The sequence below is a fragment of the Anopheles maculipalpis genome, chromosome 2RL (genome assembly GCF_943734695.1).
Source record: "Anopheles maculipalpis chromosome 2RL, idAnoMacuDA_375_x, whole genome shotgun sequence".
NCBI lineage: Eukaryota > Metazoa > Arthropoda > Insecta > Diptera > Culicidae > Anopheles > Anopheles maculipalpis.
The window spans coordinates 28,490,351-28,515,047 of record NC_064871.1 but is presented as its reverse complement, the minus strand read 5'-3'; the positions used below and the strand labels follow the sequence as shown (position 1 = coordinate 28,515,047).

The 24,697-nt window shown below is 42.5% G+C and overlaps 2 protein-coding genes across 3 annotated transcripts in view; both read left to right on the top strand.

The window, feature by feature from the left end:
- The window catches only part of LOC126559176 (60S ribosomal protein L17), a 112,577-nt gene that overhangs the window by 41,481 nt on the left and 46,399 nt on the right, over positions 1–24,697 (top strand). The window lies entirely within an intron of this gene.
- Positions 1,702–23,341, top strand: LOC126558768 (phosphatidylinositol transfer protein alpha isoform). 2 transcript variants are annotated; one of them, XM_050214831.1, is made up of 8 exons: positions 1,702–1,741; positions 13,110–13,140; positions 18,492–18,603; positions 18,695–18,846; positions 20,821–20,898; positions 22,658–22,767; positions 22,880–23,059; positions 23,142–23,341. In XM_050214831.1, the coding sequence occupies exons 1-8, from the start codon at positions 1,725–1,727 to the stop codon at positions 23,278–23,280; spliced, it is 819 nt and encodes a 272-aa protein (XP_050070788.1). In that variant the 5' UTR covers positions 1,702–1,724; the 3' UTR covers positions 23,281–23,341. The 2 variants fall into 2 exon arrangements, with proteins under 2 accessions (XP_050070788.1, XP_050070787.1); XM_050214830.1 differs by lacking the exon at positions 20,821–20,898 and adding an exon at positions 19,668–19,745 and having other exon boundaries at positions 1,705–1,741.

Here is a 24,697-nt window from a genome sequence, read left to right as displayed (position 1 = left end):
TTTATTTAGTATTTTAAATTTACGCCAAAAGTACACACATCTGTGTAAGCTGTCAAAATAGTGCCTCCTGTCACCATTGGCAGCATCGTACCACCTCTTGTTCAGCATTTGCACCGATTTCAATACTTGAAAAACCCTCTGCAAAGAGAGAGGACCTTCGTATCCTATTCCGCGGAATCAGGCAGGAGCATTGCAAAAATCTTATTTAATTTCGTTGCATTGCACCTTGCGGTTAGAAATCTTTCGAGTAAGCGTTCGTCTTTTCTTGCTTCCAAAGCATTGAAAGACAAACAGTTTGTAAGTGTGTGTCGACATTGGTGCGGGGTGGCGTAAGTGCCGTGATAGAGTGTGGTCAAATGCCCTTTTTTTCTTGCTTGCTACTCACTACTTCAGTGGAAACTGAAGCACTCTCGTTCCGGTGTCTTCGTTGACGAAAGCGTTCCAGAGATAGGCCGCAGAAATCAGGAATATAGTGCAAAACGGAGGACAGTGGAAAGGGAAAGCGAAGCAAAAAAAAGGCGTGAGTCACCACACCACACACAATCCAGCGGGTGGTGGAACCCGAACCGGTCGGGTGTTTTTTTTTTCGAGGTTAAGTTTGCGTTGAAGTTTTAAGCAATCATGATCCTGATTCGTGGCCAATGTGGAGTGGAAAGTTCGAAGTTGTGTCACAGGGGATATTCTGAGGTTAATCATCGATCCAGAGATGTATCCGGTAACGCCTGCACGACGAGCCCCAATAGCAAGGCTCACGTACTTATTGCTTCTGAGCGAACAGTGTTGTCATTGTTCCCGGTGTATCCTTGTTGGCAGGTGTTGAAGTAGGCTACGTGTCGCGAAAAGTTCTGCTGCTGCTGACGACACCAACAAACCGCAACAACAATGAACGACACGAACGTCGTGCGATGTGCAATTTGCGTATGTGTGTGCGGGCGCGAGTTTTAATGGGAAAAAAGACGGCAATGAACGATGAAATGTTGAGCTGCGTGTGTGGTGTAAGGTCGCGGATATGGGGCATCTGTTTGATCTTGGAAGTTACGCCAGATCTGCTATGCTTCGATCACAGTAGGCAGTCAGCTGTGAGTCTATAGGGGGGAGGGCACCAATGAGAGGTGAAGTTTAGGCGCTTCTCGGATGATGTGATGATGCTCTCAAGCTTCCATAGTAACGCGAGACATTCGGATGTGCACAAATGAGAAAGTAGGCAAAAGAACTCAAAATAATATGGGAAAGATTGGAGTCCACTTTTGGTCTTGAGGCCGTGTATTTTTAATAGATAGATTAGCATTATCTCATTACGATCCGGGTATAGAAGTTACACAATTCAAAGGGAAACGTGTGCGAGACTGTGCCGTTGGTGTGGTCTGGTTGTTTAGATTTGGCAACACCAGCAACGGCAGTGTGTTTATTTACGTGGTATCGCATTGCGGTTGGAAGGAAGCGTGAAAATTCGATTATAGTTTCTTCTGCATTTTCTTCCCCGATTATCTTGTACGTTCCCACCTACATGTGTTTATTTCTTTGGTTTGTAGCATCAGCAGATTTTCACAATCCGTGTGCTTCCCTCGTGTGTGAGTCACCACTTCGACTGCTAAAGTAAGCAGAAAAGTGTCATTCGCAAAGGAGTGGTGCAAAGCAAGTTGAGTTTTGTTTGTTCGTGATTGAATATTATCCGCGTTTCTGCAGCAGCAGTGCTCTGACCGTCGTTTCCAGCAGGGTGCAAAATGTTGATCAAAGAATTGTAAGTATGTCACATAGACTTTTTCAACCTGTTCGTCGCTCAAAAATACATCCTATAATATAAAAGGAAAATGTTCCCTCTGCCGAAAAATCAACCAGACCAGGTCACGATTTAATCAATCATTGCGGGTTAAAATCAGTGGTTTCTTCGGTGGGAATGGAACTCCAATTGTTTCTAATTGTTTCCATAGTAGCGTATCACATATATACTCACACACACACGCTCAAATAAGTATGCACGTCGTTTTTATGGGATAAAATGCGTTGCGTAGGGAGGGGATGTCCCAAGTAAAACGATTGTGGGCAAAAATTGATTTTTCGCCGCCAATAATTTTTGACACATGGTTTTGCGTTGAGCGAGAGAGAGAAGGAAAGATGAGAAAAACCCTGTGAATGTGGGAGCAGTAACGATGAGCAGTGAGAGAGCTACTTTGTGGAAACTCATTAAGTGAGAACGCTTTTTCTCATTATAGTGAGTTTAGGGGAGGAATGTTCAATAATTTTCGAAAGAGCAAAAAAAAAAAATAAAAATCCATAAAGCTTTACATAACTTTTTATTATTCATAAGCCAACTAATATATTTGGTGTTTGATTTATGTAAAGATGTAAACAATCATGTTACAGTGATGTTAAGAGGAGTTGGATTTGTTATAGAACGTTACGAAAATCAATCACGTGTTCACGCAAGTCATTAACAGACGGCGAAGGTGTGGACATTTTTAGCTGTATATTTCTGTCGGGAATTTAATTAATAACCCTCACGCATGAACGCATTATGAATAATAGAAAAGTTCATTCACTATATAAAAGAAAATGTTGACTATTCGTCGACATTCTTTCAATCCTATTAGATCGATGTATCGGATATGAATTTTGGCGTATAAATTATGTATACTATTCTTAGAATAATTTATTATATCGCATCTTCATCACGGTTACAAATGTTAGCAAAATTTCCAAAAAAAAAAGAAAAACCAATACATTATCAACATTAAAGTAACATCCCCCATAAGCAATATTGGACTCCTCAATAGCAGCTGCCCACCACATACCTAACAATTTTATCACATGCAAGATAACGACGAAAACCCAGCACCAACGGTAGTTGATTTTTATGTTATATGTACTTCCCCATATTAATATCTGGCCCTAATATGTGCAGATAATGTTTTGCCCTTAACCGTAATTGTTTTCTCGATCGATCAATGCTCCCAAGACCACCACCTCCTCTTATACATACCGCTTCGGGAGCTGGTGTAAATTGGCGATCGTAAATTGATCGCAAATGCAAAAGACCACTGCTCACGGCCAATTAGCCACCATCCGTCCTCCCGTCCGTTCTACTGGGTGAAGTAGATTTCCTTCCTACTTTCAGCATTGAATGATTAGTGGCACATTAATTATTAAGTTGCAATTGCTGCTTGCTGTCTCAAATCGGCAGACAATTTTCGATTACACTTACTTGAGCTAGAATTAGTATTGTTTCTGGGTCGACTTAATACTCTGATAAGATGCAGTTGTAAGTGAACACTTGCGTTTGCCTCATTACACCTTAGGGTACCACGGTAGAATTAGCTCCACTAGCAGCTGCTGCTGCTTGCTCTAAATGCTCCAGAAGAGCCCCTCAATCAATATAAATTAAATTTAGGTGTTTGGGGTGTAGAGCAGATCGTTTGTACATAGATGGTACTAACATCTTTCCAGCGTGGAAGAGCCGCGGTCGTCATGTACGCGCTACCATAATTGACATTAATTAGCGACACCGAATAATGGAAATCCGAATAATCCATCTCCACAGTTCTCTGCTTCAGCCTTGCTGACCCGATGTCAAGGTTTGCAGCTCTCCCCCCACCCCCACCTCCATGAACGCAATTTTTCGCCACGGATAATAATCCCGGGTGTCGATTGCGTTACGTTCCCGGCGGTCGCACGTTGTTTTCGAATTCGATTTTTGCTCTTTTGCTAGGCATGGAAATTTTGCCAAACCAATCAGCATCGATTGCAGCAACACATCCGGTTTAAAGAGAAGCAGAAGAAAGAAAAAAAAAAACCCCGGGATAAACATGCAATATTTTGGCAGTGAGACAAAAATGTCCCCTAAATTTAGACTGGAGGATGGATTGCTGAGGACGGCACAGGCTGGCTGGCAGTGGGAGAGCATTTGAGAAATTAAATTTAAATAATATCCTCCATAATAGAAACCGTTTATGGGCGCACTTTTATTGGAAGCCTTGGCATACGGGAGGAAATTATGGGGGAAACGCAAGCGTTCCACGCCGTAGATTATCGCTTTATAACGCTTTATCTTTTTTTTTTTGTTGTTGGTGCTTTTCCAAAATGGTTCATATTATCATGAACGTGCAGTACAATTTTGGATGTAAGGTTTTATTTCTTTCTTTTAATTTCATTATTTCTTGTTTCTGGAGTATCACTCAATATCGGTAGAATAAGAAATAACAGGAATTGATTCGTGTTTGGAAAGAGTCATTCACGCCATATGACTATCAATCCCCCGGGAACACAATTTGGTGAACTGCAAACACTAGAAACATAGAGCGACACACAGGCTTATCAGAAAACGGTGCTGGGTGCTGTACTGTAGTAATAATTCGGTTTTGTCCACCACACCAAACGGCTACGTGGCGTGTTTGTGGCGTGCTTTAGCGATAACGCCATCAATAATGCTCACATTGTGCGGGAAAGAGGGTCTCCGGGATTGCTGGTGCAAAAGTATTTATCGGTTGACCGGCTAATGTGACACACCGGCTGGTGGTGGTGGTGGCACGATGACGAGACGTCGTGGCTGATAAAAGTACATGAGGTGGATTTGCTGGCTAATCGATCGTTCGGAAATGGTTGTGGGCAGCATATGCTTCGCTCAGGTTTTTATTTGATATATTTGGTGTACGTAACTACATGGCGTAAAAAACCTTCCCGAGACCAGTCATATTGTTGTGGGGAAACGGTAGGAAGTAGTGTGTCTTGTGTAGGGAAAGTCGTCCTAAGCTATTAAGCGCGCATCCAAACATACCTCAGACAAAACTTATTTGTTCATCGTAATCATAAGCAAAGTTATTCGAGCCAGCATTTGTTTAAACATGCAGCTGTTTGAATACTTATAAGTGGTTTAGAAAGCGGATGATAAGACTATCTTGTAGAGGAGAGACACGTCTGTCGCAGTTTAAGATAGTAACACCATCATCATCATCATCAGCCTCATTTTGGTCTGCTCTTTTAAAGGGCAGCGGAGTCGTGACATGGCTCGGTCAACAATAGATCTCCAGGAAACTCGGTCTAGGGCTGCATCCGATCTCCGACAGGTCACCCTTCACCTGATCCAGCCAACAAACTCACTATGCTCCCCGACGCCTCGTGCCGAACTGGGGGTTTCCGCTTACGAATACCTTCTAGGTGGGGCTGGAGGATGATGGATCCTCAAAACATGCCCCAGCCAATGTATCCTGCCGGTCTTCACCACCGTCAGGATGTACGGTTCTCTGAATAGCTCAGCAAGCTCGTGGTTCATCTTTCTCCTCCACACTCCATGCTCGAACACACCGCCAAAGATGGTCCGGAGGATACGTTGCTTAAACACGCCAAAAGCATTTGCATGCTCCGCTCGGATGGTCCAAGACTCGTGGCCATATAGGACCACCGGGCGAATCAGTGTGCGATATATCTCACATTTCGTGCGGTCTCGAAGTCTTCTGGATCTCAGCAGACGTTGAAGGCCGTAGTAGGCACAATTCGTCTCCGGATTTCGCTGCTGACATCGTTATCTGAAGCTACGCCAGTCCCAAGATAGTTGCTTCACGTTTCAGTCGGGAGTACGCCTCACACATCTTCGCTGTTGTCTTGCTAACGATGTCAATATCAACCGCGAAGCCAAGAAATTGAAGAGACCGATAGAGAATCGTGCCACGGATGTCATTGTCTAGCCAAGCGCTTCGTATGACACCTTCCAAGGCTATGTTGAACAGTAGACAGAAGAGTCCGTCCCTCAGACCCCTTTGAGATTCGAACGGTTCGATAAGGATCTGTCGCTCTCGGCACTTCTGGAGGATCTGCCGAAGATTTGGTCGGTGGTGGATTTAACTCCAACAAACCCAGCTTTGTAGCTGCCGCCGAAATCTGTAGCAAGGGAGGCAAGTCTGCAAAACAAGATCTGGGACAGGGTCTTATAGGCGGTATTAAGGACTGAAATGGCACGGTAGTTCGAGCATTCCAGTCTGTCGCCCTTTTTGTAGACTGGGTGAATGTCGCCCAGTTTCCAATCCTCCGGTATTTCTTCCTGTTCCCAGGCTCTCGTGATCAGCTTGTGCATTTCGACGGTAAGCCTATCCGGCCCCATCTTGAAGATCTCGGCCGCCAGTCCATCACTACCAGCAGCCCTGTTGCTTTTAAGCTGCTTGATGGCGCTGACAACCTCATCCAGAGATGGCGGAGGCACTTCGTCTTCTGCACTTTTGCTGTCATTGATGTTGTTGCTGTGTTGCTGATGCTGTTGGCTTGTTCTGCTTCTTGCATCAAACGGGAGACCGTCTCTGCTCTGTTCAGGTGTCCTTCGAAGTAGCCACCATTCGATCACCTTCCGCTCGTCTGTCAGGAGATTTCCGTCTGCGTATGCGTTTTCATCTGACTCTTCAAAGTGGCGCTTCTTGTCTTGGAAGAGCAGGGTCTGCTGTCACCTCAGACGTTTCAGTAACACCACCACTGGTCTGGTATATTCAGCGCTAGTTCCCATTGAACAATTGTATTTACTTACAGTTGCTTCTTGGTGTAGAAGGTGCTTAAGCTCGTATTACAAGGCACCCGAACAGCATCTTCTGATGTCGCCGGAAGCTTCTGATCGGCCATTTCGAAGCACCGGAGAACTGGTGCCGGAAGAGAACTTGATGCGAATGATACCTATAGCAGCTTGGACTCAGACACCACACGGAGCGTTGTTGTTTTATAGCTCTACGTTGCCATGATCGATTAATCGTGCTGCCTGCCTATGAAGGTTAATTGGTTCCATAGCACGATTATATTTACATACCCCACGACCGCCAAACCGTGTAGTTACCGTGCCATTGGTGTGTGTATTGCTTATAATGTAGCATTAATAGTTGAATTTCGGCTTTACGGTAAGTTCGCAATTTATGAGCACCACACTCACGAAATTTATTATTCATTGAAGGTAAAAAAAATGTCTGCTGCCAATTTTTTTTTTCCTTTATTTATAGAGGCTTGAGTCTTAGAGACTACTTTCGCCTCTCTACTGTATAAATAAATGGTATAATGTAATACAAAACTATTGCAGGTGTGGCTTAAATATTATGAAACACTATTGCGATTATGGCATATGAAAATGGATAAATTAAAACTATTGCTTAAATTTCTCTATATAAATGACTGATGCGTAAAATTCGAATAACGCGGTTCTGATGAAGTTTGTCGGGTCTAGTTGGCAGGTGGCTCGGTGTGTCGTGTATCTATGGCAACCGGTGAAAATGTAGCGGACGGTGTTGTCAACGCCACAGAAGCTGCAGAGTGGAGTACTAGACATTTTTCTAGGAGGTAGGAGTGTGTAGGAGTTGTGCTCCAGTGTTGGGAGATAAGGGTGAGGGTGAAGCAATGACATCTCGGCGTGAAAGGGACGTTGGTGAAGATGTCGTGTGGTTCGTCAGGGTGGAGCCAACCATTGTTGGCAAGTTGATCGGCTTATTCCTTACCGTGATTTCTGGAGTGACCCGGAATCCAACATAAAGCGATTTCGGGCGAGCAACGGTTGTCGTCAAGGTGTCGAATGTGGGGGTCTTATGAGGTGGGGTGATCCAAGGCCAGTACACTAGCACTGTCGTTGAAGATGACGTTCGGTCGATCGTTCTGTAGTCCTCGGACGGTCGGCGGCTAATTGAATCGCTATTGCTTCGGCGGAGAAGATGGAAGTGTGGTTAGGGAGTTTGATGGCGCAGTTTTCGTTGGTGGAGTGGATCTAGATCCAGATGAACGGAGCCGTCTGTAAAGATATAATGAAAATGTGGCTGCTTTTTCCGGTTCCCCGGAGAGAGCGTTTAAGCTCCCAGTCTATGGCAGGGTGGTACCAGGGACGAATTCCTCGGCGGGTGGATTGGATGATCGATGGTAACTGTTGGTTGGTGAGTGTCTGTAGTTCTGCGTTTGCTCTGGTGATGATTGCAGTTGCGTCGAGTCCTTTCTCAAGGAACCGAGCTGCAGCTGCGACGAATATGTTGGGTGTAAATCTGTGCGGTTTTGTATTACCGACTTTTGGGTTCGGAAGTTTGTGTTTTTTATTGCTAAATATTCTTAACATTGATCGGGATGTTTGTTTTTTTTTTTTTGCTATAAATCATACAAGGTTCCAAGCTGTTAGAAGTTTTCGTTCGACTTGCTCTCTATCTGCTATAACAGTAATCACATATTACTCAGTCTCAGCTGTTGTAATTGTACGCTGGCCTGACAATATACATGACTTTTTTTTTGGAGGACACATCGCCGTATGAGGTGGCTAATGTTGATCAACAGGCAAGTGGTAGAAAATGCAATTATCCTATGCCGCTTACCACGGACTTTCCGTCCGTTGAAAGATAGAAAACCTTTACCCTTGGTTGGTACAAAAATGCTCTCTCTATCTCGTGCCATTTTGTGCAAGTCCCCTTCCCGGCACACTTTCGATCTTTGTTGCTTAATGAAGATGAATAAGTGGTTGGTGGGTAAATAAAAAATCAGCATCATTAATAGCTTCTACATCTATAAAACATTACCAGAAGTCTGGTTGAGCTCTAGACAACGCTCAGTGGAAGTGGTCGTTTCGCTAACAATTCTCCCCAACTTAACGACAACCACTTTCGAGGATAACGTTTACTGTCCGTGAACCATATTCATTGTGACGACAGCAGCGCGGGGGTTGGGATGGGGGGGGGGGAGTACGGTGGGGACAATGTTGCACCGAAGACATTTGTATGGCATCGTGGATTGTGGTGTTGCCCACACTGTTTACTGTTGAGCTGTGAGGCCGTGGGGCCAGCACGATTTCAAACGTCGTCATAAAGCTAAATTCGTGATTTTTTTTTGTTGTTACATGCTCTCGATCATTAAACGGACGCTTAACATTTGTGTATACGTGCTCTTGTTTTACGACCAAGTCCACTGCACTCGTTTTGGGGGTTAGTTATTTATTTTTTTGTTTCCGTATGAAATTCATCGAACTTTGCAAACAGCAAATGAGCGAACGTGCATCTCAATGTAATGAGCCATAATACGAGTGGATTGTGCGATGACGTAGCAAAAGTAACGGATCACAATGGATCAATTAGTAATCCACTGATACGACGGTTAGTTCCCACCGAATACATGCTCGTGGAGGTCGAAGGGGGGTAGCAGCATTAATTTTTGAAGATTGTTTCTGCTGATATTTGCTACGCGCTTGCAATCTGTAAACTGCAAATTTGTGAATAGCCGTTTTGTTAGACAATTGTTATTTTAATAAGCTTTGCGATTCTGTTGAATGATTTCCAATGCAATCATTTGGCAGGAAAATATGCAATGGAAGTAAGTAAGGCATTTTGTGTAGGTTTGCGTTTTGGTCTCAATTCAACTTCCCGTATAAGCTGGTTTAAAGAGCAACAGTACGGCCCGATAATAATTCCATCAGTTGGTTCAACTCATAACAACTAACGCTGCGGAGGTTTAAAACAATTATCTGAAACCCTTTTTAACATGATGATTATTGAATGTGGTTCGAATCGTTCATCCAAGAACCTTATGGCACGTAGGCTGCTATTTATTCAAAAGCAAATAATTATCATTGAAAATGGTTTTATTCTTTTTCAAAGTGTTCTCCAGCATGATTAATACAGTTTTGCATGTGCTCAAATCAATTGTCTAAGCACTTTTTCCACTCTGATTGAGATACCTCCAAAACGTGGTTTTTGAACCGCTTCAATAGGATCTTCTGGGGACGAAAATCGATGACCATTTGGCATTTTGTTTCTTGATGTGCGCGAACGAAAAGAAGTCATAGGGTGCCAAGTAAGGGCTATAGGGCGGATGACCCATCAATTCGCCGTTGTGGCCGGTCAAATGGGCGATGGTTTGAGCTGATGAGTGAGCGCTCGCATTGTCATGGTGATCCGAATGATCCGTCTTCGGTTGTTCATTTTTCGAATTTTTCCGAAGACTTCTGGCAAACAAATTCTTGTGTAACATTCAAAATTGATCGTCCTACGTCGCTCAAGCGGAACAGTCGCCACATGGCCAGTTTTGCCGGAGAAACAGGCGATCATTTGCTTCGTAGTGCTTCTTCCACGGATATCTTTCGTTGGATTTAACTCGTCGTTGAAGGACCCACACGGTCGATTGTTAGTTTGTTTTGGGCTCAACAGCATAGATCCATGATTTGTCACTTGTGACAAACTTATAAACATCTTTTGAACCACCATGATATTATTTTTTCAACATTTCCTTGCACTTGCAACTTAAACGTGATTCAAGGATTTTTTTGGACGACCAGGTTTTAACAGTGCTACAAGGATGGGGCTTCATCGCCATACAAAAAAAAATGAGTTCACTAAAGCAGTCTTGTCCACGCCGAAAGCTGTGAAAAATGATCGCACGAAAATGATCACGTTGTGATTGTGATTATGCTCCAAAATATTGAACATTCGAATAAAAAAAAACTTGGTTTACATCTTGCAACACTTCTTGTGGCCTAGGCCAGAAATATATGTAGCAGCCCACGTACATATATACACCAAAATTGCTACCTTTTTCCGGGCCGCGCCATTGCTGTTGACCATATAATGATTGGATAAAGTCCTCAAAAAACAGTTTATTATAAATTATCTAATGATCGTTGTTATGTTTCATTGGGAGTGTCTTCACTTTTAGCATTGACTATTGACAGTTTTTTCTCTCAGAACACTGTCGGATGATCGTAGTGGTGAGTCTTGCGAATCTTTGTTCAAATATTTACTATAAGATTTGATTTATTTCCATGAATCCTCAGGATCAGCAGGAGTGCATTGGCATCCTTAACACGTCAATGCTGCTCCACATTTACGGCAGTGGAAGCACTATTAGAAAGGAAAAAGCTCTCTTCATATTATCATCGTACCACCACCACCATGTTTCAGTTCAAATTAATTTAAAATTCTTAGTGTAAATTGCATTGATTGATCGGGGCCATTATTTAAAATGAAAAGACCTGATGTGATGTTTACATTTTAGCCATTGAGTAAAAATATTTTTTCGACGGTATTGTTGAAAGTTAGACTATAACATTCGGTACAAATAACCTTGTACACAGGAAGTTGCAATTCTGTTTGAGTTTGGAGTGCTGTTATTTTTTAATTCACTGATTTTCTACAATAACGAGCTTATATTGTACCGTCATTGAACTTTTAATCCGACTTGTAGACGTTCCATAATACCATAATTCAAAGGTGTGTGAAAGGAAGATTATTTTTACCTTTTTCTACTTAGGAGAGGCTTGCATCAAGGAATTTCCCTTCATTTACTCTTCCTCAGAACTTAAGTAGCTTCACTTTACTTTTTGATACTAAAAAAAGGAAAAATATGAAGGTTTCTTGTTCATGTTTTGACGTAAAACTGTAATTTCAATGGTAGTTGACTGCAACTGACTCAAAACCAATCCCAAAAGTCGCTAAAACTTGAGTAGGAAACTTGATTATTTCAGTATTTTCAAATCCATTTTTTAATATTTTATTTACAAAACATACTCAAATTACTAGCAAAAGCTAGATTTTGTAGCATTTTGTAGCAAATGTTTGAACAATTTTTGGTTGTGGAAGAAGGTCTTCCACACTCCAGGAAGTGAGTGATGTTCGGTAAAGTTATCACAAATGCCCTTATATGTAGCGTTACGCAACACCGCCCGGATAAGAGTGGTGGATATTGATAACACGAACTCATAAACCACCCAACCCTTCCCTCGAAATACATACACACGCACATGCAGCGCGCCAAACACAAACCTCACCGCCTAGCATTATTACTATCGATTTGAGAGAGGCACCACAGTGAGGTGATGATGATTTTCAGTTTTTTTTTCTGCTCACCCACTTCTGTCCTTGCAACCACATATTTGGGTTGAACCGTTCGTTGGTTGTTCGGCACCACACGAAAAGAAACCCCTTTCTTGGGGGTTTGGGGTTTGGAAGAATGTTATCTTTTTCTCTCCGTGAAGCTTTGCATCGAATGACTTTTCGGTTTTTTCGGCTTGATTGTACCCAGTGATGTCTCGCGGACACAGCAGACAGGGACGGTGAGGAAGGGGGAAACCTTACTTTTTCCCGATCACCGGTATGCCGTGTGTGCCCCGATAATCGCAATTTCATTGTCACGTCCCGTGCCTTTGCGAAGCACTGCTCAAACGAGCGTGTTTCGTAACATAAACGTGTATCAAACTGTTGTAAACACTTTACAGTGTGATATTATTGGCTATCAGCTTCAAAGTAATATTTGCGTAAATTTCATTGTAAAAGTGTCATTACAAATAATTTTCATGATTACACCAATAGAATGTAACATGCAAGTCATTAATCATGAGATGGTAAAAATAAATATAAGTGACTTAAAAACTAGCATCAACCGTTAAACTTCATAGGTTCATTTGGGACAATAATATTGTAATGCGGTCTTTCCATTCTGTCTGAACTCGTCGATATGTCTCCGTTGCGCAAACACGTGTTCTGTTGACGGTTTTTTGTTATGTTGACACATTTGAACACGAGCTATGCCTACTCAGCGCTGCATCACAATCACCGCTTCCTCAGTGGCGCTTAGTGGTGAGAAAACTCCTGATTTGCTCACGTGCTTTATCTCACGATCCGGTAAACTCACTCTCTCACGAATGCTGCGTTTATGCGTTTTATGTGGAAGAAAACGAAAAAAAAAAATACTCCTTTCGGTTTCTATTTCTTCTAGTGTGTGGCATGTGGTGAAGCGAAGGACGTCATTGTTTTGCATACACACACACACACACACACACATACACGCCACTAGGAGAGTTGTTGCGTTATGTAATTGGTGTTTTGTTGATGATTCCTCGCTAGAATAGTTCAATTTCAGAGAATAACATGAACGCTTTGATGCTTAGAATACCCATCTGGGATGAAAAGCTCTAGACGTTTGTGTGTGTGTGTGAGGGCCTCATGATGTAATCTATCGATTACCTTTTAGATATCTAATATATTATATTTTTTGTCTAGCCTTCAAGTATGAAGAATTAAAAAAGGACTTGAGGAGTTAAGATACAAATTATGCTTATATTAGAGACATACCCACCATAAATTACTGAAATTAGTCGCTAATCTGATGTTCCTTTTTTCTCAATTTCGTTTCAGTCGTGTAACGCTACCACTGACGGTCGAAGAGGTAAGAATGCTCCCTACATTCAACCACTGTACACAATATTAAAGCTCACTTTAAGGATGTCACCCTAACCATTATATCCAGATCACACCAGAAAACCGAATCACATTTCAAATCTCTGCTACGGAAAACAGAAAACTTCTTATGCAGTATCAACAGGAACGTTTTTCTTCACGGCGTTTACTCCTGCTGTCGCGTTTTGCAACCGAAATCCAACCACGCAACCACCCATTTGCTGCCAGTTGGAAGAAAGCACACGCGTAGGAGGGAGAACACAGTGAAATGGATGCCTTTTTCTATGTTTATTCCACCGAGCGGGCGGTTGTTGGACCCCGGGTGGGCTGGGTTTTGATGCTGATGACATGTGGCCATTTAATCTTTCGTCTGCCTGTCTGTCACCCACTCACGACGTGCTCATGCGCCGCTTTCTTTGCCCGTGTAGTGTATCGTGTGGCACACGATACATCCACCACCGATCCGAGCGTGGGTTTTTGGGGTTTTAGTCGTAAACGCCCGAGGAATGGTGAGTTTCTACCACCGTTTTCCATCGGGTGGAAGCTTTTTCAATCACGTGTTTCGGATGGTTTGGAAGTTTTGCTGGAACATTAATGATTAATTATGTTGCCTTTTTTTCTAATCTACACCGTAGAAGGATCAGCTGTGAAGGAAGAAAGTTGCTTCCTTTACTAACCGGAAACTAGTTGTAAAGTTGTGCTTCCCGTGCTCGAACTCTTCTGTTTACATGTTCCGGGTGAAACAGTTACCTCCGGGAACTGTGACCCATTTTTAAATACTGCTCATTGCTCATCTAGAATTTGGAATATTTTGAGTCTTAAACGAAAATTCGAATACCATAAAAAATCGAACAATTCTTCGCCTTTCGAGGTAACTTTTCGGTTGCAATGACACTATATGAGCCTTGCAATAAATAGTTGGATTTCAAAATAGTAATAGATTGTTTTAATATAACTTCATAGCAAGGGATTCCTTTTTACTGCTTCGATTTTCCCTTGGGAACTTCTAATAGTGAACTATTTATAATAATAATCGCTTATTTAATTGTTTTTTTCTCTGGGCTGATTTACAAATCGTTAAAACAAAAGACGAACAAGCATTAAATATTGAGAAGAAATGCTAACTGAACATGAACACATGTTATACTTTATACTGTGAGCTGCGTTGAGTACGAGCGAGGCTGGATTATGTTCCAAATATCTGTAGAAATAACAAAATCTCAGCATATCACTGATATATGTGTGCAAAGGTGTTTCAGTGTTGCCAATCCTGTCGAATTCTCGCAGGAAAGCACCGAACATCGAAGGCCAACTTGTAATAATTCTTACGTTTCTCCCCACACTTACACTACATTTTCAGATTCACAAGTGTTGAAAATAAGGCAAAAAAAACACTCCCTGATTGTAATCAAACTCCCCGGTGAACGTTACGTGTGAAGACAGTCTGAACAAGCCAGCTCAGCTAGAAAAAAGGAAGATTTCCCATTGCATTGAATGTTGGCACGACTGCCCTCACCAGTACTGTGGTGCAATGTTTTAGAAGCTAGGTGGGAATGTGCGAAAATGAAAGCATAAAACAATCCCTCCCACTACCCCCCCGGCATGATGAAATATTCAGCCCATGTCATGCTGGCGGCAAAGCAGGAGCAGGGAAGAAAAGGTACCGTTTAACCGTATGAGCGCGCCGTACCTTATGCCGAGAAATCATAATAAACCGGCTACCGGCAACAATATTTCATCCGTAAGTCAAACAAAACATCCAGCTCAAAACGGACCCAATAAAGATGTGTTTTATTATTGAGCCTGGCCATCCCGGTGTATGAGTGCCTGTGCAGCAATGTGCCGAAAGACGAAGGACCGTGTAGAACAATTTATCCTTATCGTCTGTTCCGTGTACGAGAAAAAAAGTGTAAGCGTGGTTCAAGTCTTTCCAGTTGCCTTTGTTTTCCCCCAGAATGATGAAACAAAACCGTACTTTTGGTGTAATAGAGTGTAAGAAGCTGTATACGAATTGTTTCCATTGATGTAAAATGCCTTTCTCCGGGGAGGAGATATCGTTGTAAATCCTTCCGTCTGGATGATATTAATGTAAATCAAAATATCAGAACCAACAAAGCGATCCTTATTGACGTGCGAGGGAGTTTTTTTTTCCTCCTTTTGCGGTTGTTCTCTCCAGTATCCTGGTGAAGTGTAACTGAAAGTAGCGAAATGATGTGAAAAGGTAAAACCAATCAATAATGTAACACCGGGCTTTTCCACTCCTTCTCTCGCTCTCTTGGGAGGATTTTTTTTCTTATATTGTTTTCCTTACTCAATACGAGACCCTCCTCAATGTGTTTATCATTGTGTGTATGTGTGTTGGTTAGCTTTTCCTTTCCGTTTCCTCCGTATCCGGTGGTGTGCAAGTTAGTTTTCTTTCCAACTTCAAAACATACAAATTCCCGTCTTCCTCTCGGCCATGATCGTTCTTTTGCTGCTGCTGCTCGCAAATGAAAGCATTTTCCCTTTTTTTGCTTTGATTGTGCGACGTCCGTCGAAGCATATGACCACCATTTCCAGCTGCAAGGTATGTCAGCTTGGGAATAGCCAGCTTTTATTGACCGGCCAATCGAAGAAACTTAATCGTTGAAGGGAATTGTCGTGATTTGTCTATAAATATCGCACTTCCCCGCGGGAGGCGAGCGTGAATGTTGTAAGATTGCTTTACCGGAACTTAAAGAATCCGGATGGAAAACGAAGCCTCTTCTTGCCATGCTCACGGCAGGAGAAATCTCCCTGCGGGTGGATTTATTACGTCACCGAGCAGAAGCGAGCAGAAAAGCACAGGATACAGCAAAAATCAACCAACGAACATCACAGCACAATACAACGTACGTCAACGAACGAAGACACACCGACTAGCTCTAGTGGCTGAGTCGACACTTACGAACACTTGTGGATGATGCTTTTCATGTAGGCTTCAGAGGCGGTTGGAAAGTGGGTCCTTTGTCGGGGAAAATCATCCAAAGATCGGTAGTATTTAGTGTAGTACCTAATTAACATTTTTGCTTCGCACTTTTTGTTCCCTTTTCGTTATATATCCTTCCCATCGGAACGTATCTGTTGGGGGAGTGATGGTTTAGTTCTTAAATGAAAGTAGTTATTTTTAGCTCTATTAACACACCGCTCCATTCCACACATGCGAAAGAGCGTAACAGATAAAGATTGGTATAGTGAAAAGATGTACGTATCGAAAATTATAGGTTCATAGGTAGGTGTTGGTAGTAATTTTAAATATTTCACACTTTATTTCATCCTTCCCCATTACTACAATTTCTGCGCTCCTCATAAAAGCGCTGAAATTATTATTGTTTTCTTCAATTTATGGTGGCTGTTGCTGGAATAGAGGAAAGTCCAACGCGTTCCTTCATTGTTGCTACTGAAACCGGATGCAGGATATTTGATGTAAAATATATTGTTGATGGGAAACGGGAGAAACGGTGTGGAGGATAGAAGCAGTGGCTTGGCGCCAACCAACTCCAATATCCTATTTAATGAAGGGATCGAGCTTGACGCATGCTGCCGCCAGTAGGGAATAGCGTACATTCGATAACGAGATCTTGATGCTTGGTCGTAAGCATAAACTGTCTATAAATTTATATTTTTGTCTTTTTATTCGGGTAGAACGGCCATGCATGATTGTAGTTTTTGAAACAAGATAATAAAGTAATTTGGATACCAATTTCCAAAATGTTACAGAAGCCAAGTGCTTTCAAAAAGTCTAATGTAAGAGACTTTCGTGGATAGGTTCAAAATTTGTTAATTATTAAACTCGCGGTGAAACCACCGTAAGCAGCAAACGTGTTACATTACAGCGGCCCTTATCGATGGGGCCAACTAGTGTCACTAACAGCAGTTCCTCGTTGCTCTTCTATCAACTGGTTTAATAGACTGCACGTAACAGGCAGGTGAAGGTGGATGCTGAAGTTTTGAGCTTGAGTTTTTGAAAAGATCTACCCAACACACACTGTTGTCATGTAAAACTGATGGATAAAGTTTTTAATTGTTTGTCTACTCAGTGTATATGTACAGGAAGATAAGGTGATCTATCTTTCGGCTTCTTTTGACGTAACAGAATTACAGAATTACAAGGATTCCGTTACGGGCTTTTTTCTTTTTCGCAGCTGCTAATAAAAATCCCATGAAGTTGTACTATCAATCTCTTCGAATAAATTTTCAGTTTGTAAGGTTTTTTTTGGAAAAAAATGATCCCCATTTTCATCGTGTTGATCAGTACCTTTTTCAAGCAGACGCTGGAAGCTGCTAGAACACGCCTTACGAACGTAGTCCTCCGATATCGACCACGTCTTGCGTGTTATTATAGACTCCCATTTCAGGCTTGTGTATCGATATACACCCAACTTGAATACGCACGTTACTTGAACTTCAATCACGACTTTCGTTACTCCAGGACCTTAGACCTTAGGGACTTACTCTAAGGTAAGCATATATACTCTTCTTGACTTAACGAATTACCTAGGTCAAGCTGGCCATCGAATGGCTTACTAAACTTACCCGATACTATGCAGTTGGATTGTCAGTCCTCTTCACTAAGTGGGAACGGTCCGAATGAGGTTTGAACCCTAGTGCTGCAGTGTGAGTTCGGTTTACCATTTTACCACCTCTTCACACACTACTACACCTCTAAAACATCAAGCTAAAAAACTGTTTTTCGGCTAAAACGCTCCATTTTAACCTTGCTGTAGTTCTGATTCATTTATTCCCATAGCATTTAAGCAAAAAAAAGATGGTACATTACGTCTATCTATCGGGTTCCACTTAGCACAAGAGCACTTTTTTTGGCAAGTAGATCTTTACGATCTACTCTTTTTCTACGTCTCTGTCCTGTGCGTCAATGTTTTATGGTCTATCAACCCCCTTTTTAACTCACTCTCTCGAGTAGCATCAAGCTTTAATGGACTTTTGGACGGCGGCGGCGCCCCGGTGGTGGTGGGTGATGTTTTGGCACAGTTCATTTGATAATTGTTCATAAATCATACCGTTCATGATGATGATGATGCTAGCAGAACCGAGCGGTAGCCGTGCATGCGGATGAAAAAGCGAACATCCTGAATTTGGGGTGTGATTTATTAAAAAAAAAGGATAACATGGAAAAAACAGATTGCTGGGACAATGACTTTTTTCTGTGGTTGAAATGTTATTGAATTCGGCAACGATGTGGTATGATTGATGGATAAAAATGGAAGGGTAAATGAGCTGAATTTAATTCACGAATCAGAGAGACGTTCCACTTTTTCTCGAATGTTTGTTAATCTTTTCCCTTACTTTTCTAACCAACAGTACCAAGTAGCACAGCTGTACTGCGTGGCGGAAGTGTCTAAAAATGAAACTGGCGGCGGTGAAGGTATTGAGGTGTTGAAAAATGAACCCTTTGACAACTATCCGCTGCTCGGTAAGTTTGCAAACATTCGGTTATTGATACGCTTCAACACTTATTCTCACACACAAATATCTTTTTCCTCTCCCTCCGCGTCGGTTCACAGGTGGAAAGTACAATTCCGGTCAGTATACGTACAAAATCTATCATTTGGCCTCCAAGGTCCCGGCTTTTATCCGGCTGCTCGCACCTAAGGGATCGCTAGAAGTGCACGAGGAAGCATGGAACGCATATCCGTACTGTCGGACAGTCATAACCGTAAGTTAAACGTAGAGGCCACCACACGAAATGAGATACAGAAGCAGAACAAGAAGCCGCTTCGATCCGTTCTAGAATCGAAGCGGTAGGCCGCCGACCGGACGGGAAATTGACACGGGAATCGAGATCAATCGAAGCACGAAACGACGCGAGAGCGTTTTAAATAACTGCATACAACTTCAAGCACACTAAAGCTGGGGTGAAGTAATCCTTGACCGACCGAGAGGATAGAGGAAGTTGTCATCATGGATTTTTTTTTTTTCGATTTGGAGTCATTCCTTACTCTAAGCGCAGAGGTGAATATTTCGATGATGATGGTGATGATGAAGCTGTTTTCTGTTGTCTGAAAAGATATGGAGTTTGGTCCGGAAATTGACCTCCCGATTCGATGTGTTTCGATTCGATTTCGATTCCTCGTTGTCCGCCGCCATATCGTCGTCGCTATCTTTCCTTTTTTTTCGATGCGGAGGTATCAAATAGTTTGCATCGATTGGAAAGCGAGAGGCCGAGAAGAAGGATAATGTTTCCAATTAAGTTAGTGTGCTATTTTTAAAACCCGTAACAGCTTATCGCTATTTGCCTTCTCGTGTGTTTACGATATGCGATATCGAATGAAAATTTCACACTTCCGTAAAGATGTGTCCTTCTGGCATGTACCTTGGCGGGGTTGTACACGCACTCTCGTTTGAAACGCATTTATGGTTTAGAAGTTGTTTTAATTTAAAGATATTTCTCTACCACATTTCACTTAAACCGTTTAAGAAAACCATTGATTCACTAGCATTAGCAATAACGAACTGACCCAATCGAAATTTCTATAGAACCCCAATTGGATGAAGGAAAAGATGACCATCATGATCGAAACGTACAGTATCGATGGTGACGACGATCTGGAGAATGTAAGTGAAAATGGGATACGGTGTGAACTAATGTTATGTTCTTTTTGCTCTCTTTTTTTATTTTTTTACTTTACTCACGTTCCTATATAATTTCTTTCATCTGTTTTCCCTACCATATGTTACAACAAAAAAAAAAAACGCATTCCGTGTTTTATTCATAATTTAATTTGTGTTTTGTTTGTTTGTTTGTTCGTTATTTTGTTGTTTTCCTGGCATGTGTATATGTCCTTCCGATTGGTTTTTTTGTTTCGTTTTTCGGTTGTTTTTTTCGTTGGTAAAATTTCGTTACATGCTGCCACTTTTCGACACTGGAAATGATACCTCTGCTGCTACCGTTGTATGACTGACAACGTATGTGCTATCAACCAACCAAAACGATCGCATTGCAAAATTTAAACAAAACAACAACAAAAAAACATCGCAAAACAAACCACACATTGGCTGGTGTTCTAAATGGGAAACAATTGTGTATCATAATCTGCCCGACAACAACCAACATCCGTTTAACCATCCGGTTGTCGTCCATTATACGCTTCACTTTTGCATGATATCCTTTATCCCGGGCCTACCTTAATGGAAACGAAATATATCCTTATGATCCTTCCCCCTCCCCCTCCCCCCCCCCCCACCACCTATCCCTGTATTAAATGCTTTTGGCCACCGTACGCACACTACGGGGGTCATTTTCTGGGTATCATCCACCAATCTGCCAATCTCCCTGACCTCTCTCACGCCCCTGTGGCGGGTGGATGGATGGGCTGGATTGGATTAACCTTTCCGTTGCTGGGAGCAAAAATGTATATGTTGTACCCGCGCGCACATGCACACAAACCCACACACAACCCAACGCTGTATCCACCACGGAATCGCTTCGCCTTCTACAATGCTGCAACAAACACGCCACGTGCTTCCCACGCTGAAACGATCCCGCCCCGCTGTTGCGAAACGTCACGTCCTGCGCAAATATCCATCTTCCCCGCCGCTACCACACATCGAAACATCACGCCCCAACACCAATACACCAATCCTGCATTTTACACACGTGTGTGGGGCCGGCTCCCTGACCGGGGTTCAGAATCCTGGCTACATGAAGGATAATTTCATCATCTGTATCGAATCATTACACGTCGCCGATGCCGGCGATCAGCCTAATGTGAGTGTTGTCCCCGCCGTTATGCTTCCTTTTGCACACACACACACACACACACACACACACACACACACACACACACACACACACACACACACACACATACATACATACACTCACACATACACACACAGACAGCAAAAGATAAACCTTTTTATCGTAAAGACTACACATGAACATGAGAAACAACAACGTGCTTGGGTGCTGTTTGCATTTCTAAAAATCTCGACCCAGGACGATTAATTGGAATGCATAAGGGTTTTCTTAGATGTATTTCGTACTAAACCTAGTACAAGCAGTTAGGAGGATCACACTATTAATCTATTTTTTTATGGAGTAGGATTATTAGCTAGTCTTAAACGAAGCTAGTAATAGATGGCCTAGACCGCTTCATGTTATAGACCAAAGGAGGAAGAAGAGAAGTTAGCGAGTGACTTAGTGACTTTGGGCTGCCGAAGAAGTAGGTGGTTGTGCCTTGACTTAACAGGTTGGCTGATAAGTCCCCGGTCTAACAAAGAAAAACACATTTTTTTTGTCAAAATTCGTTTTTATTATTCAACATAGTTCCTTTCAAGAGCGATACAACGATTATAACGACCTTCCAATTTTTTGATACCATTTTGGTAGTATTCCTTCGGTTTTGCCTCAAAATAGGCCTCAGTTTCGGCGACCACCTCTTCATTGCAGCCAAATTTTTTCCCTGCGAGCATCCTTTTGAGGTCTGAGAACAAGAAAAAGTCGCTGGGGGTCAGATCTGGAGAATACGGTGGGTGGGGAAGCAATTCGAAGCCCAATTCATGAATTTTTGCCATCGTTCTCAATGACTTGTGGCACGGTGCGTTGTCTTGGTGGAACAACACTTTTTTCTTCTTCGTTCTTTTTTCGTTCGTCAAGCAACCAAAAGTTGCTTGACAAAAGGCGCTCTGTCTCACAAACTAATTGACATACAGACGTCAAAATTTGACACGAATCATTTGAAGGTTGGTGCTATATAAAAATAATATGCATTTAATACTAGCGGCGCCATCTATGTGTCAGACCGGGGACTTATCAGCCAGCATGTTAACGAATGATTGACTGAGAACTTTCGATAGCAATTTGCATCGAAAAAGATTCTTTGATTGCTATTGAAGTCAGTTGTCTAAGATTCTTCAAGGCTTCATAGCGTTGGCTATTAGATGTTATCGATGTTATGAATGAAAAATCATCAAAATCAATTTTTCTATCAGTATTAAACATATTTTCACGCTACGCTGGAGTCATCAAATCGAGGATAGGCCAAAAAAGAAGCAATTGCTTCACTGAACGACGGAAGCAACATTAATAAAGTGTGATTTTCTGTGCATTTTGTTGTGCAGAGTGAAGTGTGATCCGTTACGAGTGCTTGCTAATAAATTAATCGCACACGCAGTATTAGATAGTTTGAACAGAACCAATTTGCGCCTGTTGTGTCTTGATGGTGTGACTAATGCTTCTCCTTTTGCAGCTGCTTGTAAGTGCTTTTACGAAACTAATTTTAATGTTATTTTTTCTTCTATTTCTCTCCTGTACAAACCACCATATTGTTGCCCTTTTGCTGACGTATTCACGCCTGACCTACCAACCAACCAACCACACCACCGTTCTTGCTCTCTCTCTATCTCGCGTGTCGTGTTTCGTTTTTTCTTCTAATAATACTTTTGCTCCTCGCAATCAATGTGACACCGTCGTCATGTCTGCGTCTGTCCCCGCTAACACCAACTCTCAACCGTATAAACAAAAGGCTCACGAGTTGACGCCAGAAAAGCTAAAGGCACGTGACGTAGTCCACATCGACATTGCAAACGATCCTGTCTCGCAGACGGATTACAAAGAGACGGAGGATCCCACGAAGTAAGTGGCCCAGTTTTTTTCTTTCTTTTTTTTTTTTTTGCTGGAGATTGTGACGCTGTTAATGGAGATGAGATAAGCTAAACCTGGGTGTAATCGTTCGTTTTATGTGCAGGTTCAAGTCGAAGAAAACTGGCCGCGGCCCGCTGGTCGGCCCGGACTGGAAGAAGAGTGTGTCGCCGGTAATGACCTGCTACAAGCTGGTCACCTGCGAGTTTAAATGGTTCGGACTGCAGTCCAGAATAGAGAACTTTATCCAGAAGTCGGAGCGGAGACTGTTCACCATATTCCACCGGTAGGAGACAGCGAGTGACCGGATGAAAAAATAAGAAAACGTTGAACACTAACCCGGATGTACGGATCGTTTCCTTTTGTAGGCAAGTGTTCTGCTGGATGGACAGCTGGCACGGACTAACCATGCAGGATATCCGCGAGCTGGAGGACAAAACCAAAGAGGAGCTGGACAAACAGCGCCACGTCGGTGAGGTGCGCGGTATGCGTGCCGAAAGTGACTAGATTCCCCTTCCCCGAGCGCCATTCCGGTCCTCCGATCATCCCCGTCTGCTGTGAGCTGTGAAGGAAGTGGAAAAAGTGGAAGGAAAACAACCAAGACACGCGTGCACACACACACACACACACGGGCGTAGACGAGGAGGTGAGAAACGAACAAAGAATTGGGGTTTTGCCGCCATTTATCCCACTTCGTTCTGCTTTCACTACAATCGCGCGCCTGTGGTGGTAGTCGCCGTGTACCAATCCGTGTCTGTGTGTAATATTTGCATGAAGGAGATAGAAGGGTTTTTTTTCTTTTTTGCTGGACAGTGTTTATTTTTTGCTCGGTTTTCATTTATAAGTTTTGTTTTTGAGAATTGTTTTTTTTTTGTTGGATTTTGTGTTCTTCTCTCGGACGGTAAAACAAGCGCGCATACATTACGAGACGAGTAGAGGGTGGCAAAATGGGAACTAGAAATTATGGTGGTGTTAAATGCAAATAAGCAAAACTGGGGACTACAAAACAAAATGCTAACAGTAAGATGAAAACATGAATTATAAGGGAGCGAGGGTGGGTGTGTGTAGGTGTAATAGGAATGCCAGAAATGAGTCACAGATACACATAGTGCAAGATACATATTGTAATAGAGCATAAGCAAACAAAGCAGTAGTAGGACACAGTTACTAAATTCACGCATGTGCAGCAACAGCACGGAAGCCCCGCTATAGAGGCAGCAGGACATAAAACATTCGCAAAAGCAAAACCCTATACCTATAATGATAACGAATACAGAGGAGAGGACGAGAGAGAGAGAGAGAGAGTTGTTACCGACGAATGAACTGCAATTACAAACCGAGGGACGACGGGCTTTAGTGTGTTCAAAATAGTTCGCGTTCGGAAGAGAACGGCGGCGAGAATGGTAGAATATTGTGATTGTAGTAAAGGAAACCGATTTAAAGGAAGGACAAAACTAACAAATGTATTGAAAGTTAGCACCACACCACACCATACTAGCGGTAATCGTAAGCAGTAAAGCAATATGCAGCAGAAAATCAACTCCAATAGTATAGCTCCGCGAACGCGTACGGTGTACCGCGCTACACAACACACAACAACAAAACACGGAAAAGGTACTTCACCTACGAAGATGAGTGTTAGCTCGCCAGAACAGAAAATACATTCAATTGGGCACCGCAACACTTTGGCTGAGCCCTGTTGCTGCTGCTACACCTTTAAAATGCGCCCCTCGTAACTGCAAAGCTACAAATTTCCATTTGCCGAGTGCACGTTTAACCGTATACAAAGAAAACGCAACCGAAACATGTTTAAAATGCCATTGGTGAGGAATACAGAAAAAAGGGCAAACCGCTGCAAAACGGAATATTAAGCAAAGCAACACAGAAAAAAACGCAGAACTAGAGAGGAGTGAAGAAACGTGAA